At 40.7% G+C, this 20,331-nt stretch overlaps 1 protein-coding gene across 5 annotated transcripts in view; it reads left to right on the forward strand.

The window, feature by feature from the left end:
* Positions 1-20,331, forward strand: part of uso1 (USO1 vesicle transport factor) — a 141,650-nt gene that overhangs the window by 63,423 nt on the left and 57,896 nt on the right. For 3 of the 5 annotated variants that reach the window (XM_063046950.1, XM_063046949.1, XM_063046951.1), the window contains 4 exons: positions 5,762-5,850; positions 11,883-12,037; positions 14,583-14,788; positions 20,091-20,111. In XM_063046950.1, the coding sequence (XP_062903020.1) occupies positions 5,762-5,850; positions 11,883-12,037; positions 14,583-14,788; positions 20,091-20,111 (471 nt within the window). The remainder of the gene's footprint in view (positions 1-5,761; positions 5,851-11,882; positions 12,038-14,582; positions 14,789-20,090; positions 20,112-20,331) is intronic. The other 2 variants (XM_063046952.1, XM_063046953.1) reach the window with 1 other exon arrangement.

Here is a 20,331-nt window from a genome sequence, read left to right on the forward strand (position 1 = left end):
CTTGAAAGAAATCTCTGTAGCTGCTCACTTATCTCAAAAACCCTGGCCAGGGCTCTCCCCCATGATAGCCACCTGACTTCAGTGTGTAAGAGAAGGCGTTTGTGCTCTGCATCCATTTCCTCGCAAAGCTGCTCAAACAGTCGTGAGTTGAGGGCTTTTGCTTTGATGTGATTGATAACTTCAACAACGTCACTCAATATGCTTTTAAGATCAGGTGACATTTTCTTGGCTAGCCAGCATTTCCCTGTGTATGACACAGTGTGTAGACTGGCATTCAGGAGCAACCTCTTTGACCCGGGTAGTGAAACCAGACTCATTAAGCCGTTCCAACAGCTGGGCTTCGATGTCCTCCACTATGCCATCAATTCTCCTTGAAACTGTGGTAGCTGAAAGAGAAACCTGTGCCATCTTGTTAGCTGCAGCTTCTCCCAACAGTTCACGGCACATATCCTTGGCAGTAGGCAGAATCAATTCTTCACCAACAGTGAAAGGCTTCTTAGCCTTAGCAATACGGCCAGCCACTAAGTACGACACTCAGAGCAGCAGCATTTGTGGAGGTGGTTGCTGTCAGCACTTGCTTCTGTTCGGCTTGCTCACGTTTTTTCTGCTCAAAAAACTCAACGGGTTTGTCTTTAAGTGCAGGGTGCTTGGACTCAAGGTTCCGAAGCAGTTTTGAGGGCTTCATTGCCTCACTGGACAGCTTGTCTCCACATATCACACACAGGGGGCTTGGTGCGTGCGAGTCACCAGTCGTAATAAAGCAATATTTTATGTACGGCTCATTGTATTTTCTGTTGAAGGAAGCTTTTTTTTGCAGTCTTGGCTTCAGCTGTCGCTGCGTTATCATCATCGTTAGGCTTTTTATGACCCCTACCATCTCTTCCAAAGAAACTCTCAAGCAACATTTGTTTTTTACTCATCGAGTAGTTGCAGGTTAATGACTGACTGATGTCCTCACGTGGGTAATGACCTCACGTGTGTTCAAGTTCAACAGTGGGCATGACAGGGAATGAGGAAAGGTGCAGCTGACTCATATCGTTTCATATCGCCAAATCATATTATTTCCTGGTAGCACATGCTTTGCGTCCCAGTACCGGTCCGCGGCCCGGTGGTTGGGGACCACTGGTTTAGGGAATAATGACACGAAAAGTTTTTATTTCTAACAAAAACATTCAATAAAACATAAAAATATACAGCTTCAAATGAACCGAATCAAACATATGGTAAATGACTTATTGGAATAAATGTAGAACGTCACTGTCACTATAAAACTTCAGTAACTTGTCTTTCTGTTTATTTAAATCATATGCAGTGGTAGTTCCGACACTATTTTCTTCAGTAAGACGCTGCACAGACACACCATAATCAAGCTTCTGCAATAACTCCACTTTCTGCGTTACTGATAATCATAGATGTTTCCTTCTCTTTTTCTCATTGTTACCTATAGGGGTATCTGCAGCTCTTTTTGACATTTTCACAGTGAAATTAAACACGAAGTCAACAGTGAACACAAAATATCAGCGAACAGCAAATGCACGTGTAACCAGTACGAGCGCTGAGCCACAACTGACGTCTGGCGGCCTCTGCTAGTACTGCCACGTCACACCTGAGTGACGTCAGCTGTTGGCGAAAAAAAACTTCAGTTTTCGGAACTTTTTGGATTTCAGAATTTCATATAAGGGAATATGCACCTGTGTGCAGTTTTGTAGTACTGTAGATGTATTGGTAGTATTCTAATTTGTTCTGTATTTCATTTAAATACATAAATTGTTACTCAGTTAAAAGGTGATATGTCTTTTTTTTTTAATAACTCTGTTTCCATGAAACTTCAGCTAAATGGGCCAGCCACTTAATTGAGCTAAAATGTACTGGCCCCAGTATGTCCCAATTAACTGGAATCCACTGTATTTCTACATAAGTTACTTGTTGAAACAGTAAAACAACACATTTTGTTTCTAAATAACCTACAATATGAGGCATGTTGCTATCAAATGCTTTAGATCTACTTGTTATTAACAGAAGATATAACTTAATATTGCCTTTGTGTTACTAAAACTGTTCCAAATGTTGTGCAGATGTTGCAGCTCCATATTTGTAGTACTTAACAATGTGGACTAGTCCAAAGCAATTGAATTGAAAGAAATTACCCCAAACCAGGCAGGTTATTCTTTGACATTCACAAAGAGTTTAAAATGATGTTCAATTTAAAGCAGATTCTGGAGTTCAGAAAATAGTCCAGGAGCTGTAAGAGGAGAATTTGAGCAGTGACTGTGTTGGCATGAAGCTAAATGAGAAAAATGCCTTGGTTTAGGTTCATGTCAGACTGGCCCCAAAGCGCACATTCACTGGTGTGGAATTGCTGCTTCATGCTGATATACTAGATGCTCTGAATTTGAAGAGGAATTGTTTCTCTTTGATTAGAATTAAGAGCTTTATTTTGGCTGTGATGTGCTTTTGAGCTGGGACTACTTGCTATTAAAACTGGCTGGTTGGAACGGATATCCCATTGCATTTTACTAATGTCAGTTGTGTCTATAAATTCTTTGTTTATAAATGTCTAATGTCCCTGTCGAGTCGGATTTCTTTTTCTTCTTTGAACATGTGCAGCTTCCCCACTTGAAAGAGATTGAATATGTCTACCCGAAGGTTTTTTAACTAGATTCCACTCAATGACCAAACAACTTTTCTTTTTTTCCTCCTTTTATTTTTTTGCAAGTGCGGCAGTTTGATAGTTCCATTAGTTCCATCAACCATTAGACATTAGACACTAATCACTAGACATTAGACACTTGTCATTAGTCACTAGTCATAAGTGATAAGGTGAAAAAACTGGCTACCTCTCTGGACTCCGACCTGCACACTCTCCGCTCCCTCATAGACCATTATGTTTTCAAATCGGGCGACCCTTCCGGAAGGTTCCCAAGCTCTTCTTAAACCTTGTGCCATTTCCCAGAAGCGCCTGCGCACGATGATCCCCATGACATGAAGCTAGCGCTAACCCAAAACGCAGTGACAGCAGTGCTCTTTTCCATGAAACAGCCTCTCAAGTTATTTAAAGTTCAGCATCTTACCACAGATTCCAACGCTGCTCCCGGACTGCCGCTGTGATGCTGCCGGGTCCTCCCAAAGTTCCGGGCAGAAGCAGCACTCAGGCAGCGGGTTCCATCCGGTCTATCAGTGGATTCTCGCTATTACTTTTAAACCTTATTTTCTTTTGCCTCTAGGTCCCAATACTTTCTAGAAACTCTAGTTTGACTTGACAGTCCCAAATTGCTGTTACGTTACCAAACTACTTTTGTAAATGCAGTCATTCTTCTAATAAGTTTATTCAAAGTACATTGCATATGTACTATATACAACCTTGAGATTTGTCTCCCTACAGACAGACACAGAACAAAACAATAGAACCCATTAAAGAAGAAAACTGCCAGAGACTATTTCATGCCATCTTAGAAGCCCGCCTTTAGCTAATTTGATGCGCTTCACATGATATTCAGTGCTCTGAGCCTTTTCTTGATTTCAAGGCATATGAACCAGACAATATTTCAACTGAAACACGAGGAAATCTGCAGATGCTGGAAATTCAAGGAACACACACAAAATGCTGCGTTCCACCAGCATTTTGTGTGTGTTGCTAATATTTCAACTGTATTGCTGAAGACATGACTACTATAGGCTATATCTCTAGGCAAGCTATTCTAGAATAAGTAGATCTCTTGGTCTTGCAAAACTGCCCACTTATAGACACAATAATCTCATGTCAATCAGCAGAATGTAGAAAGTTGCTAGCAATCAGAATGAGAAACAGATTTAATATCATCGGTGTATATCGTGAAGTTTAACTTTATTGCAGCAGTACAATGAAATACATGATAAATATAGAGGAAAAAACTGAGTTACGTTAAGTATATATGTATTAAATAGTTAAAGATAAAACAAATAGTGCAAAATAATAAAAATAAAGTAGTGAGGTAGTGTTTATGGGTTCAAACTCCATTTGGAAATCAGATGGCAGAGGGGAAGAAGCTGTTTCTGAATTGCTGAGTGTGTGCTTTCAGGCTTCTGTACCTTCTCAAAGGTAACAGTGAGAAGAGGGCATGTCATGTGTGATGGGGATCCTTAATGATGGATGCAGCCTTCCTATGGCACAGCTCCTTGAAGATGTCTTGGATGCTACTGATGCTAGTGCCCATGATAGAGCTGACTGATTTTACAAGTTTCTGCAACTTATTTTGATCTTGTGCAGTTGCTCCCCCCACCCCCATACCAGACAATGTTGCAGTCAGTCAGAATGCTCTCCGCAGTACACTTGTAGAAGTTTTCAAGTGTTTTAGTTGACAAACCAAATCTCCAGAAACTCCTAATGAAATATAGCCACTGTCTTGCCTTCTTTGTATCTGCATCAATATGCTGTGTCCAGGTTAGGTCCTTAAGAGATATTGACACCCAGGAACTTGAAATTGCTCACTCTATCCACTTCAGATCCCTCTGAAAATTGGTTTGTGATCTCTCGTCTTACTACTCCTAAAGTCCACAATCAGCTCTTTGATCTTGCTGACGATGAGTGCAAGGTTGTTGCTGCAAATCCACTCAACTAATCTGGTATATCTCACTGTTGTGTGCTGTTTTATCACCATCAGAAATTCTGCCAACAATGGTAGTATCATCAGCAAATTTATAGGTGCTGTTTAGCTATGCCTAGCCACACAGTCATGGGTGTAGAGAGAGTAGAGCAGTGAGCTAAGCACACATCCCTGTGGAGCACCAGTGTTAATTGTCTGTGAGGTGGAGATGTTATTTCCATTCAGTACAGATTAAGGCCTTTTGGTTAGGAAATCGAGGATCCAATTCCAGAGGGAGGTACAGAAACCTAGGTTCTGTAGATTTTTGATCAGGATTGTGGGAATGATGGTATTAAATGCTGAGCTATAGTCAATAAACAGTATGCTGACGTGGGTCCAGGTGATCCAAGGCTGCACGGAGAGCCATTGAGATCACGTCTACTGTAGACCTGTTGTGGCAATAGGCAAATTGCAGTGGGTCCAGATCCTTCCTGAGTCAGGTGTTAATTATAGCTATGATCAACCTCTCAAAGCATTGAATCACTGTAGATGTGAGCACTACTGGGCGATAGTCACTGAGGCAGGTCACACTGCTGTTCTTGGGCACTGGTAGAATTGTTGCTTTTTGGAGCATATGGGAACTTCTGTCTGTAGCAGTGAGAGATTGAAAATGCAGTATTTATTTGTCAATAATCTGCTCAGCAGTGTTTAGTTGTAGTTGTTCCAGAATCATTTGACATTTTCCAGACCTCTTTACAATCTTGGCTCAAACATGGGCACCAGAATTCAATTTTGAGGCAAAAGTGACCTATTATCAACATCCAAACAACACTTGAACCAATAGTAAGGTGTGAGAGAGCCCTGGCAAAACTGATCAATGAGCATTAGCAGAAATAGCTTTACTGACCGTCTCACCTCACATAAGGAAAGTGGTTTATAGTCAGAGGTCACACCAGTCTTTCTCTGGGACAGTTAGGAATGGACAATAATCTTGATAGTGATGTCACCACTGTGTAAATGAGCAAAGAAAGAGCATCACCCAATTTGTATAGTGCGTGATCCCATAAAATGCCACGACATAATATTCAGCTTTTCTGTTTTAACCAAATTAGAAATGAGTAGTGTTTATTCCAGTTATACTCGGCACTTATCGTTCCTGTGACCTCTGATTTTTGCCTTCGATTTTCATGTTTATATAGACCATTAACACAGTATCTGAAGTTATCAGAGGGTCCCAGGTAAACCAGGATTACTTTGCTTCTGTGAATGCACCTTCCAATCCACCAAGGTAAGATGAAAGAAGAAATATTTTGTATAGCGTACTCGTATGCAATCTGTGAATATCGATCCCTGCACAGGAGAAAACAATTTAAACTGCTATTCTTCTATAATGTTATTAATTGAGTCTAGAGACATACAGTGGTCACTCTATCAGGTACAGGAGGTACTTAAAGTGGGCACTGAGTGTATGTTCATGGTCTTCTATTGCTGTAGCCCAGCCACTTGAAGGTTCAACATGTACATTCAAAGATGCTGTTCTACACACCCCACTGTTGTAGTGCGTGGTTATTTGAGTTGCTGTTGCCTTCATGTCCAGGCAAGAGGTGTCATTACTAGTCAGTGAAAATGCCACAGCAGTGCACAGTCAGGACAGACCGGAGAACTCATCTAGTGAGGTGTTATGGGTGGAACTGAGGAATAAGAAAGGTTAATAGGGCTATAGACCACCCAACAGTCTGTGAGATTTACAGAAACAAATTTGTAGAGGGATCTCAAGAAACATAAGGTTGTTATACTGTAACAGGTGATTTTTACTTCTCATATATTGACTGGGGCTCCCATCCTGTAAAAGAACTGTTTGGGAAAGAGTTTGTCAAGTGTGTTCAGGAAAATTTCCTGAATCAGGACACAGAAGTCCCACCGAGAGCAAGTGTGAAACTTGATCTGCTTTTAGGAAATGAAACAGGGCACATGACAGAAATTTGTGTCGGGGAACACTTTGCATCTAGTGATCATAATGCCATTAGTTTCAAAAGTAAATATGCAAAAAGATAGGTCTGGTACGTGGTTGAGTCAGGCCATTTTTGATGGTATCAGAAGGGATTTGGCAAGTATATATTGGGGCAGGCTGTTTTCTGGCATAGGTGTATTTGGTAAGTGGGAGACCTTCAAAAGTGAAATTTTGAGAGTATTAAAGGTTGTATGTGCCTGTCAGAATAAAAGGCATGGATAACAAGTTTAGGGAGCCTTGGTTTTTGAGAGATATTGAGAGATTTTGAGAGATATTTAGTTAGGGGGGGAAAAAAAAAAGGAGGTGCATAGCAGGTAAAGGGAGGTAGGAACAAATGAGGTACTTGAGTATAAGAAATGCAAGAGCACACTTAAGATAGAAGTCAGTATGGCTAACAGGAGGCATGAGGTTACTCTAGCAGACAAGGTTAAGGGGAATCCTAAGGACTTCTGCAGATATGTTAAAAGCAAAAAGATAGCAAGGGACAAAATTGGTCTTCTGGAAGACTAGAATAGTAATCTGTTTGTGGAACCAAAAGATATGGTGGAGATCTTAAATGGATTTCTTACATCTGTATTTACTTGGGAAATGGATACAGAGTCTATAGAAGTGAGGCAAAGCAGCAAGGTCATAGACACTATACAGATTGTAGAGGAGGAGGTGTTTACTATCTTGAAGCAAATCAGGGTGGACAAATCCCAGGGCCTGATAAGGTGTTCCCTTGGACCCTGTGGGAGGCAAGTGCAGAAATTATAGGAGTCCTAGCAGAGATATTTAAATTGTCCTTAGCAACAGGTAAAGTACTGGAGGGTTAGAGGATAGCTAATGTTGTTCCTCTGTTTAAGAAAGGCTCGAAGAATAAACCAGGAAATTATAGGCTGATGAGCCTGACATCAATAGAGTCACAGAAAAGTACAGCACAGAAGCAGCTCTTCAGCCCATCTAATCCATGCCAAAAACACTTAAACTGCCTACTCCCATCGACCTGGACAGGACCATACCCCAACCATTCAGATACCTATCCAGACTTCACTTAAATGCTGAAATCAAGCTTGCATGCATCACTTAAACTGGTAGCTTGTTCCAAACTCCCTCGGCCCTCTGAACAAAGAAGTTTCCCCTTCTGTTCTCCTTAAACTTTTGACTTTTCACCCTAACCCATAATCTCTGGTTATAGTCCCATCCATCCTCAGTGGAAAAAGCCTGCTTGCATTTACTCGATCTATACCCCTCAAAGTTTGGATGCCTCTATCAAATCTCCTCAATCATCTACGTTCTAAGGCATAAAGTTCTAACCTATTCATTCTTTCCTTATAACTCCAGACCTGGCAACATCCTTTTAAATTTTCTCTGTACTCTTTCAACCTCACTCACATCTTTCCTGTAGGTAGGTGACCAACACTGCACACAATACTCCAAACTTTCGAGGAAGTTACCAGGAAAGTGGATGAAAGCAAGGCAGTGGATATTGTCTTCATGGACTTCAGCAAGGCATTTGACAATATCTCACATGGGAGGTTGATCAGAAAGGTTCAGTTGCTTGTGTTGCGTACCCCGTAACTGGGTTGCCAAACCAGCAGAAATGGATCACACAGTTGGAGTCTGGACTACTAGAACTAAGGAAGTTTTATTAAAGAAACAAGCAACACAGTACTCTAATCAAAAGGATAATAAATGCAACAGTTCAGCAATGATAAATACACATGTACACAGAATTAAGATAACAGGATCAATCCAGCTCTATCGTCGTCTAGGGGTAAATGACCAGTTTCAAAGTGACGCAAAGTTCAGTCCAATTGAATTCAGTTCAGTTCGTAGTAATCACTGCTGTGGGAGATGGACAGTGTGGGGGAAGGAGAGAGAAAGCAAAACGAATGAATATTCAAACGGCTTCCACACAGACCTTCGATATTCTTCGCAGTCAGCTTTCGGGCGAGCCCTTTGTGATGTCTTCTGAGGTCACCGACCGTAACCCCTCCGTTTCCAGATACGATCGTTTCTCTGCGGTGAACCTGGCACCCAGGCAAGGGCAGACACACACCAGGTTCCCGCTGATCGTGCCTTTCCACCCTGTGCGTCTATGGAGGCGCACCGCTTCCAGGGTCTCGTTACCTCGGAGTGTCGTGTGTGTCCTGCCTTAGCGAACCTGTCCCTTTTTATCCCCCTGCTGGGGTATCGCCTGTCCATCACTTCAGACAGTTCGGGGTTCAAAGGGGGAGCGGATCTTGACAGCTCTCCTTCCATTAAACTCTCCCGTCCCTTCATTAACATCTCCAAATGCTGCTCCATTGTTTCCCTTATCTCTCTTTCTCCTGAAGACAGGTGGCAGACCAACTGCTGATCCCACTAGTGCCAGCACAGGACAGCTAACATCTTAAGCTATGTGTATTCTCGTCACACTTGGCATTCAAGATAAGGTAGTAAATTGGATTAGACATTCGCTTTGTGCGAGAAGCCAGAGAGTGGTTACAGATGGTTGCCTCTCTGACTGGAGGCCTGTGACTAGTGAAGTGTGGCAGGGATTGGTGCTGGCTCCATTGTAGTTTGACATCTTTGTCAACAATCTGGATGGTAATGTGGTTAGCTGGATCAGCAAATTTGTGGATGACATCCAAATTGGAGTTGTAGTGGGCAGTGAGGAAGACGGTCAAAGCTTGCAGTGGGATCTGGTCCAGCTAATGGCAGATGGAATTTAATGCAGTCAGGTGCACTTTGGGAGGACCAACCAGGGTAGGTATCACACAGTGAGTGGTAAGGCACTGAAGAGTGTGGTAGAACAAAGTCCATAATTCATTGAACATGGCATCACAGATAGATAGGGTCGAAAAAAAAGCTTTTGGCACATTGGCACAAAGATTTGAGTACAAGAGATGGGATATTTTGTTGAAGTTGTATAAGACTTTGGTGAGACCTAATTTGGAATATTGTGTGCAGTTTTGGTCACCTGCCTACAGGAAAGAAGTAAATAAGATTGAAAGAGAAAATTTATAAGGATGTTGCCGAGACTGGGGGGGACCTGAGTTGTAAGGAAAGATTGAATGGGTTGGAACGTTATTTCCTAGAATGTAGAAGATTGAGAAGAGATTTGATAGAGATGTACAAAATTATGAGGCGTATAGATAGGGTAAATGCAAGCAGGCTTTTTCCACTGAGCTTGGGTTAGGCTACAACTAGAGGTCATGGTGAAGGGTGAAATGTTTAAAGGGAACATGAGAGGAAACGACTTCATTCAGAGGGTGATGAGAATGTGGAATGAGCTCTCAGCACCAGTGGTGGATGTAATTTCAATTTCAATATTTAAGAGAGGTTTGGATAGTTACATGGACGGGAGTGATATGGAGAGCTATGGTCAAGGTGCGGGTCGATGTGACTAGGGAGATAAATGGTTCTGTACAGACTAGATGGGCTGAAAGGCCTGTTTCTGTGCTGTAGTTTTCAATGACTCTGTAACCTCAGATCACACAGTAAACTTTTGATTTTTTTGTACCGCAATGGACTTTGCATTCCTAGCTGTCCCCTGCACATGACTCTGAGACCTGGAAAACTTACTGCAAATATTTCAAAAGCACTAGGGAAAATACCTTCAATGCTGTCTTCAAAATCCTTACTTCACTGGATGGGCAAGTGAATCAATGTCCGTGTCCTGTGATAATATTGAAGCCCTACCTACACTACGCTGTTTAAGTTGGGTACGTCACATCATTCACATGTTTGACACTGGACCTCTCTATTTAGATACTATTCTAAGCTCTTCTTGGGAAGAAATTACCTCATGAACAGAGGATGTTTTATTGTTTCAAAGCTTCCTTGAAAAACAACATCCCCACTCATGCAAATCTCTTCCCTGTGATCAGTCAAAATGGCAAAGGAGCATTCAGGATGGTATTGAGAACCTGTGGAGTCCACGTATCACGAGTCCAGAGGCCCTGGCTAGTGGAAGAAATGTACCATTTCATGAACTACTCACCCACCTAACCCATGATAAGGCATATATCAGGCATTGGCTATCGATAGCAGCTTGCCAGAGTCCTCTGTTCTGGGTTAGTACTACTTTTTCCTCTCCCAGGGTTGAGGTCTTTAGAGCTACTGGTGGCGTTTCTTCAGCACTAGGTATTTACGGGGTGGGGTTGCTAGCCCCATACCCATCTCTCCTGTTGCACTTGGGCTTGGGACCATCCATGGTGGAGTTCAGCCAACACAGAACCACAAAAATGGATTGGAAGCAGTTATCTTTGGGACTGCCTAGGAAAAATCCTTTAAGTTATTGCAGTTTAGAGGCCATTTTTTAAAATTTATAATTCCAGTTTACGGCCCCCTCTTACTGAATTCAGAAACCCTATATTCACATATACTGAATGAAGATTGCAAGTGTTTTGCTGGTATGTGAATGCAAAAAGAAAACACCAAATGCTTGAAATGCTCAACAAATCAATCTGAACTATTGTTGAAGGCTCTGAACCTGAACTATTAACTCTTGTTTCTCTCTCTCTCCATCGACATTGCCTAACATGAACATTTTGCATTTTTTTTTGTATTTAGCAACTGCATTCTCTGTATCTGGATGCATTTTGCAGATAACATTAAACCAACAATTGTACATTTTGTAATTTTTAAAAATAGTACTGTGCACTTGCATGTACTTACATTTTGCTGTATTAGCTGAATTCTGATTGCCTTTAATAATATTTCATTGCAAGATACCAAAAAATTGTCAGAAATGAATCTTATGATATGCTGAATTTTGCAGCATAAATGCAGCAATCGTTTATTGCTGTACTGAGCCGAGAGCTCAAATCATTTGAGTTTTTGTGGTGAGATAATCCCATAATCCTTTGGCTCATACTTAACGCTGTACTAACAAGCTATTGTGTCTACTAATTAATATGTCATTTGAAGGGCAATGTTTCTTTTTAAGTTTGTCCTCTTCCTTGATCCTGGTATCCTGTATAAAGTGAAAACGTTAATCATCTACTTGCGAATGTCTTTTGAAAAATGAAAAAAAATATTTTTATACAAAATGCAAAAGGTCCTGTTTGTCATGCATGTTAATGATTTATGCTGACTTATTTGCATACGAATGGAGGAATCCCATAATTTCACATTGGTAAAATGTGCAAATCTTTGCCAAAAAGATTCCAGTTCTGACTTTGCCTAAATATTGAGAGCAGTACCCACCTTGTTCATATGTTATTGAAGCAGAAGACTCCAGAGGGAGATATTCTGACCATGATCAGTTTTGATTTGCTAAATCTCAACATGTTGTCGACTTTAGTTATTAAAATCACCCTTCCTGAAACTTTTTGACACAGACCTGCAATTGTCGTACTTCTGATGTCCATGGTCAATGAAAGGCAGCCATTTGTTCTGCGCTGTGCTGTACTGTACTGTTTCCAGTGCTTTTTGTACAAAAACCAGAAAGGGCAAGCGGAGATAGTGGCCACTCTTCTGCCAGCAACCATTGACGGTAAGCTTTCCTGTTTAGAAGCTACTTTATACTGAGAAAGCTAGTGTGTACAAATCTTACTCAAGTTGTTCAGTACAATTTTTAAATGGTATTTGGGAGACTGTTTTAATAATGCAAGCATAAAATAAAATTCAAAAGGATATTCCTTCCAGTAGGCTGGCGGCACACTCGAATGCTGCAGCCTCTCGGGGCCAACCAAAGGTGTTTTTGTATTTTTTTAAGTCTTTTTTTTACAATGATGAGACAATGCTAGGCTTTAAGGATTTTGGATACTGCAGGTATACCCCATCAGCGAGCTAGTCTTGGTCTGGGCTATGTTCCTTCCTGCCACAGGAAGGCATCAGAGTTGGTGCGCGAAGGTGGTCTGCAGTATAACAGTGTGTCAGGTGATTGTCTTGAACGTTTCTCTTGCAATCACAAGACCCTGTTGGACATTGATAATGTAAGATCCCACAGGCCCATTTCCCTTGTTTGTTAATGTGACAGATGGCGAGGGATCTGCATGACCTCGGTTGTAGTGAGAACTAGTCCTCAAGCCGCAGACTTCCCTGCTGCTGCAGTCCAGGAGAGGAGGTGCCAGAGGCGGTGTAGCGTGGTGACTTGGCTTGGTTGGGGGCTGGCCTCTAGTATTTGATTGGTGGAACAACAAGCTGGATTGCATGCAATTGTCTGTGGACTGCTGGGAAATGCACCATCATTTTGCAGTACATGTCACTCAGGGACTTGGGCTATATGTATATATATTTTGCTTGACTGTATGTTGCTTGCTACCTTGAGTGTATGGTATGTGTCTTGTGCTGTATATGTTTTGTACCTTCGCTTTGGAGGAACATTGTTTTGTTCGGCTATACTCATGTATGGTTGAATGATAATTAAACTTGAACTGAACTTAAGATGTTAGAGTAGAATTAGGCCATTCAGCCCATCAAATCTGCTTCACCATTTCATCATGGCCGATCCCAGATTCCTCTCAACCATATATAATCTACCTTCTCACCATATCCTTTGATGCCCAGGCCAGTCGGTAAACTATCAACTTCCACCTTAAGTATACCCATGGACTTGGCCTCCACTGCAGTCTGTGACAGAACTTTCCACAGATTCACTACTCTCTGGCTCTCTTCCTCCTAAAAGGTCGCCCCTCAATTTTGAGGTTATGCCCTCTAGTTCTGGATAACCCCACCTCTCTGAATACTTTGAATCTTTAAGTCACAATATAATATCTCAAATTTCCATGAACCTACTGGACCTGCCATTCATCTGTTCAATTAGCCATTTCAACCAACAAAAACCTCGCATATCCCTGCTTAATATACCAACCATCTCTACAGCATCAGATTTCATTATCTCTCTTACAATTCCCAAGTTCAGCTTCATTTTGTGAATATTAATAGTAACCTTGACAAAAGTGCCAACATGTAAGACCATAAGATATAGGAACAGAATTCGGCTTTTTGGCCCATTGAGTCTACTGCACTATTTCATCATGGCTGATTCTTTTTCCCTAACAGCCCCAATCTCCTACCTTCTCCCTTTGTTTCCTCACCAATCAAGAATCTATCGACCTCTGCCTTAAATATACGTAAAGACTTGGGCTCCACAGCTGCCTGTGGCAAAGAATTCCACAGAACTCCACTCACTGGCTAAAGTTGTTCCTCCTCATCTCTGTTCTAAAAGGATGCCCCGCTATTCTGAGGCTGTGTCCTCTAATCTTAGACTCTCCCACCATAGGAAAGATCCTCTCCACATTCACTCTATCTAGTCCTTTCAACATTTAGTAGGCTGCAAAACCTGTGTCTTGCCTCAACTTGTCTGCTTATTGAATGATGTTAATGCTTCTAGGTAGGATTTAAATCTATGTAATTATGAAGGAAACCATGGGTGTGTCTGTTAGAAAGCAAAAGCACACAAGAAATGTTTCAGAACTGCTCACTTAGCAGTCGTAATCTTTCCACAGCATTAACTTCAGTTAAATGTCAAAAAGGCAAGTATTTCTTTAGTCAAAGGATTATTAGGACAAGAGTTGCTGTATTCTTCAACCATTCTGGAAGCTGTCCTGAATTACGTTTAAAAGTGACTTGGTTGGCTACCTGAGAAGGAAGAACTCGGTGATTTTTGTAGAGTTACAAGTTTGCTGCTCAGAATTGTGAAAATTGCATCACAGGAATAGGTCAGTCGGTCCATTGGGTGGATGATTCTGGCTCTTCAAATTGAGCAGTTTTCTCTAATCCCTTTAGGCTTCAATTATTTCTACATTTTAACTTTGGCTATGGCAGTCCACACAGCTGATTGTGCAGTCAAGCAGTAATTTCAGTGCAGTTTTTAAAATTTATCTTTGGGTTACAAAGCCAATGCAGGTGGAGATTTGAATCTCTAGAAGTTAGTTCGACGAAAAGCTTTTTTCCTAATTTCTGTTCAGAAAAGTATTTGTTAATATTGCGAAAAATTTATTTATCCTCCTAAAGTAAAGGTGTTCCTAGTCTGTTTGATTCTCCAAGCAGTCTGTGCAATTATTTTAAATTGATGATACCTTGTCTTTGTTTAGCAAATTCCATCTCAGCTGGCCAGCTGCTGTGTGGAGGCCTCTTCTCTCCAGATTCACTCTCAAATTGGTGTGCTGCTGTTGCACTAGCGCATGCTCTGCAGGATAATTCAGTCCAGAAGGAACAGTTGCTCAGGGTCCAGCTGGCCACCAGTCTTGGAAATCCACCGGTGTCTTTGCTCCAACAATGCACTAATATCCTTTCACAGGTATGACACTGTGGATGTAACTGACTGTATTTTGAATTCCAGGCTTTCACACACTAATTCAGGTCTATTTTTATTACTGGTTGTTTCAGAAATTCTCAGTCATAGTAGAACAGAATTGGTATTGCTCTGTTGCCTTGCAGTGAGTAGATTTACTTTAACTCCAGTGTAAGCTTCTGCTGTAACTAATATTTCTTGGAAGTTGGCAGATTTTTTTTTATTTTCTCACAGAATTTCAGCAAGAAATGGCTCAGTGGTTCCATTTAATATCAGAGAATGTATACGGTATACGACCTGAAATTCTTGCTCTTCGCAGACAGTAAAATGTTTAAAAACTCAAAGTCCCTTCTCCCGTTCCCAGGCACAAGGAACAGCAATGCATCAACCCTGCCCCTCCCTTACTTATTTCAGCAGAAAACATCAGCACCTACCACCCACCAAGCAAGCAATGGCAAGGCCCCCAGCAACAGACCATGATTACAATCTAACAAAAACTAATTGTTCAGCTGACAATTTGATATGCCACAGGCTCGCTCTCTCTCTCTCTCTCTCTCTTCCCCCCCCCCCACCCAACAAGGGACAGAGAGGTGTCGCCCCCTTTTCCACAGTGAGGGGGGGGAACCAGCAAAACCAAACAACTTACTGATTGCAATTTTACAGTCTGCTGCAACACTTTTATTCTGAGTTCTTTGACTTGAAAATCGGCAGCAGACTTCCCCACCATCAAGAGAGAGAGAGAGAGCGTGCGATTGCACAAGTACAGAGGTTTCTGACAGCTGATCTGATGTTCATGATGTTCCGCTTCTCCTGCGACGGCCTTGTTGATGACACTAGCATGAAATTGGCTTGTCCACAGGGCTGCAGAGCCTTATTCTGTCTTCCAGGCCCCATCCTGGGGATATTGAAAAACGGCCGATTGGTAAGCTCTGGGACCAGGAACCACTACTGTAAAGAGCTGTAGTTTGAGTGCAGCTGTAGATCATGAAAATGAAGGAGGTATAGATCCTTCAAATGACTTAAGTATAAATGGGATGTTCAAACGGGGCAGTTTTTGTGAGGTGCATTGCCAAGATCAGCTCCCATCAATTTTAGACCTCCAACATTTTGTCTCTGGTTGCTGTCAAGCTTCCTGGCTGTCAGCCCTTTTTCATATGGTTGATAAGATAAGCTTTGAAGAAATCAAAAATATTACCATCACTTGAGTGGTATTTTGGCATTACTCTGTAAAGCAAAAATGTATGAAGCCCGTAAGTGTTGTTAAACTTCTTTTATTCCTGGCAATCAGAGTTTTTAGGAATATACAGTCACAATGAAATCTGAGCATTCATGAATGATGGATGCTCATGGTTTTGGTTCAAAAGCCTGGAACAGTATGAATCACCAAACCTAGTAGCACATTCACTACACAGGTTCAAATAGGTGGTCATCATCCTTTTAAGGCACAGTTAGAGATGCTGCTTTCAGTAGACTCCCTAATCCTTGTGACTGAGTAGAATATACATGCTATGTTCTTTTACCTGGGGAATCTGTGCAAGTAATTAGCAATGACATCAAATGAATGTTTTGTACGTTTTACACACCCTATATTACTTGTGAGCTGTACTGCAACAGTGCTTGCATTCTTGTAGTTTGAATGTGAGACTTCTTTTAACTGATTATTCTAGAATGATTAAGTTACTATAGGCTTATTGTAAAATTCATTCCTTTTAAGATCCTATAGGTTTCTCAGGCTTCAATCATGCTGAACATTTAATATTTTTATATGTAAGTTTTAAATGTGATTAACAAATTACAGGTCATAATGAAGGTCATAGAGCACAGATTTAAGAGTCCATTATTATAGATGAAGTTTCAGGATGCCACACATGAAGCTGCCTAACAAGGTAATAGCCCATGGTATTACAGTAAAGAAACTAGCATGGATAAGAGATTGACTGACTGGTGGAAGGCAAAGTGTGAGGGGTCTTTTCTGGTTGGCTGATAGTGTTCTGCAGGGATTGGTTTTGAGTCTGCTACTTTTCACGTTATATGTTAATGATTTGCAAGACAGAGTTGATGGCTTTGTAGCCAAGTCTGCAGATGATCCAAAGATAGGTGGAAAGGCAGGTAGTGTTGAGGAAGAAGGGAGTCTGTGAAGGAACTTGGGCAGATTAAGAGAACGGGGAAAGAAGTGGCAGATGGAATACAGTTCAGGAATTGTGCGGTCATCGCTTTGATAGAAGGAATAAAGGTGAAGACTATTTTCTAAGTGGGGAGCAAATTCAGAAATTGGAGGTGCAAAAAGACTTCGGAGTCCTTGTGCAGGATTCCCTAAAGGTTAACTTGCAGGTTGAGTTGGTGATAAGAAGGCAATTGCGATGTCAACATTAATTTTGAGAGCACCAGACTATAAAAGCAAACATGTAATACTGAGGCCTTATCAGGCTATATCTGGAGTATTGTGAGTAATTTTGGGTCCCATATATAAAAAAGATGTCCAAAGGAGCTTTACAAGAATGCTGGAATTGAAAATGAGCATTTGATAGCTCTGGGCCTGTACTTGCTGAAGTTTAGAAGAATGAGGGGGATCTCATTAAAACCTACTGAATATTGAAAGGCCTAAATAGAGTGGATGTGAAGAGGATGTTTCCAATACTGAGAGAGTCTTGGGCTAGAGGGTGCAACCTCAAAATAGAGGGTGTCTCTTTATAACTGGGGTGATGAGTTTTTTTTTAACCAGAGGGTTGTGAATCTATGGGATTCATTGCCAGAGACAGCTGCGGATGCCAAGTCATTGGGTACATTTAAAGTGGAGGTGACAGGTTCTTAATTAGTAAGGGTGTCAAGGGTCACATGAAGAAGATAGGAGAATGGGGTTGAGAGGGAAAATAAATCAGCCATGATCTAATGACAGAGCGGACTCAATATGCAAAATGGCCTGATTTTGCCCTATGTCTATGTGGGGAGTTGTGGTAGTGTAGAGGCCACTGTATGCTTTACAGTGCCAGTGAAAGGGGTTCAATTTCCATCTCTAAGGAGTTGATATGTTCTCCCATGACCACAAAGGTTTCCTTTGGGTACTCTGGTTTCCTCCCTTATTCCATAGACATACGGAGTAGTAAGGGTTTGTAAGTTGTGGGCACCCAGCAGATCTACAGACTGTTGGCTATTGGCACAAAATGATACATTGAAACATACAGTGAAATACATGTATGGTAAATAAAGGTAATCTATGATCTTAATCTTTAATCAAAGAAACTTATGCTCATTGTTCCTCTGGCTGTTTTTAGAAATGTTTTTAATTATTTCAATTCATCAGCTCCTTCCAATGCCTCTATGTGTTATCCTCTAATAATTTGAAACAAAGTATTTTAGTTCGACTGTTTTTTAAACAGTGTATATAGTGATTTAAGGTGCCTATCCAATTTCAAGAAGGAAAATCTAATTGTACTTTAAATGGATCTTTGAGTCTGAAACAGTCCTGTTTACTTGTTTGGTCCAGAGGAGAGGGCGTGAAAGTAGACATGGGAAATGGATGAGATGCAACAATCACTTTTTATTTACAATAGTAAAAGGAGAGCTATGGTTTATCTCCTGTGGCTCATCTCCTTTATCACTCCACACATTCTCTCCCCCGCCTCCCCCAACACACACGCACCTGTAGCTTAAAGAGTTTTTGTCTCCTTCCCAGTTCTGATGCAGGGTCTTCTACCTGAAGTGTTAACTCCTTCTTCCCACAGATGTGGCCTAACTTGTGTGTTTTCAGCATTTTCTGTTACGATATCAGAATTTCACCATCTAGTTTTTTCGTCTGTTTCATGATCATCTCCCAGTTTATCTTGAACTACAGTGGAGTCTGTTGAGCAATGTTTTCTTTTGCAATTCATTTAACTTGCCATTTCTGAAGAAGCATATGCCCCTTTCCAAACAGGCAGAATAAATATTTTGTTTCACTATCTGCTTTGAGTAAATATCAGTCCTGCTGGCTCCAATTTATCACAGCAAGTAAATTTAGATTGCCTTTTCTTTTGAATTAGTATTCATTTCTAGGCCTGATATACTTGCAGCAACAACCTTGACTTAATACCCCAAGATCTGTCATTCTATTGCATAGAATAATGTCCCAAAAATAACATTTTGATAGCTGACTGGATAATCTGTCAGCTAATGTTGGTACAAAAGTTCATATTGTCTTGGAAAAGTGCTAATTCAGTTCACAAAGTTTAAATTATTATGGATATATCACTTCCTGTAGGTTTCAGGTATTTTTAAAAAATCTTTCATTTGCCATTGACCAGTGCCTTTGATTACTGGAGCAGACAGATCTTCGGATAGCATCTTCCTTTAGCTTCTAGGTAGCTTGCAGGACAGAGCAAGTGGGGGTGGGAAAACCCTTGGAAGAAGAAAAGTGGCTTGACAATTGTATCTATCTTCCTCTTTTTCTATTTTTTTCATTTTCAAAGGTTTTTATTTTGCATCTTGCTAACACAAATCAAACAACATTGTGTCAATATGCACAACATTGTGGGCCGAAGGGCCTGTACTGTGCTGTACTATTCTGTGTTCTATGTGTGCTCTGCATAATTATTGTGCAAATGTATATTGTCACTGTACATATAAATGTCCTGTTTACCTATTACATTGTTGTAACCAGCTGTCCACTAACATAAAGTCATGTTATAATTTTTGAAAAATTTGATCCATTGAATTTTCTTTTACTGGAAGCATTAAAGAATTGAGCAATAAAGCTGTCATTAATGGAAAGGCTTACATGGAAAATCACTGAGATTTTTCTGAAAAAAATCTCAGTGATTTTCAGCTGCGATAGCTTTTTGTGAATTGAGGCTAATTAATATAAGAAAGAAATTCCTTAATCAATGTTATTATCCTGGCCCAGGTTGTCTGTGCTGTCCATTAAGATGTTAAAACAGATACTCCTGTAAAGTTCCGATAAAGTTGTTGCCATTTAAATTTTTTGCTTTCATAAGAATAATGTGAATGTGATTCTGATGGGAAAGATTTTTTGACATTATCACTGAGGAATATAGGTATTTGTGATACCTCTGTAGCCTTGGTTAATGTTCTCAGAAGAAATATAACATTTGAAAGGAACTTTTTATAAAGCTAAAAGGCAGGTAGAAATTCTCAGCAGCTCACAGACATCCATGAAGATGCAGCTGTTGATCAAACTTCATCAATGTTGGGAGAAAAATGAATAGATCTCATCTTTCTAATTAAACATTGATCAATATTCTGAAGTTATTTTTGCATGAAGTGATTGTTCTGAGCATCTTTTTATGACTTACTTTTGCTGTATAATTTACAGGGAGATAAGATCAACAGACGGGTGAGTTATTTGGACAGATGTTTGCTTGTTGCAGCAGGGTTCTTTTATCTTGCCTTGGTTTCAGCTTTTTTCCTTTAACTGCATTGACTGATTCAAGTGCTGATCTGGGTTTCTTTTTCATGTTCAGCTAGCTTCTACTATAATAGGGAATTTTTCCCATTTAGTTTAATTTAGATTGTGGCATCAAGGGGATGGAATTGTCTCTGATGTTGTTTCCTCA

Source organism: Mobula hypostoma, chromosome 4 (assembly GCF_963921235.1).
Source record: "Mobula hypostoma chromosome 4, sMobHyp1.1, whole genome shotgun sequence".
In the NCBI taxonomy this organism is placed as follows: Eukaryota; Metazoa; Chordata; class Chondrichthyes; order Myliobatiformes; family Myliobatidae; genus Mobula; species Mobula hypostoma.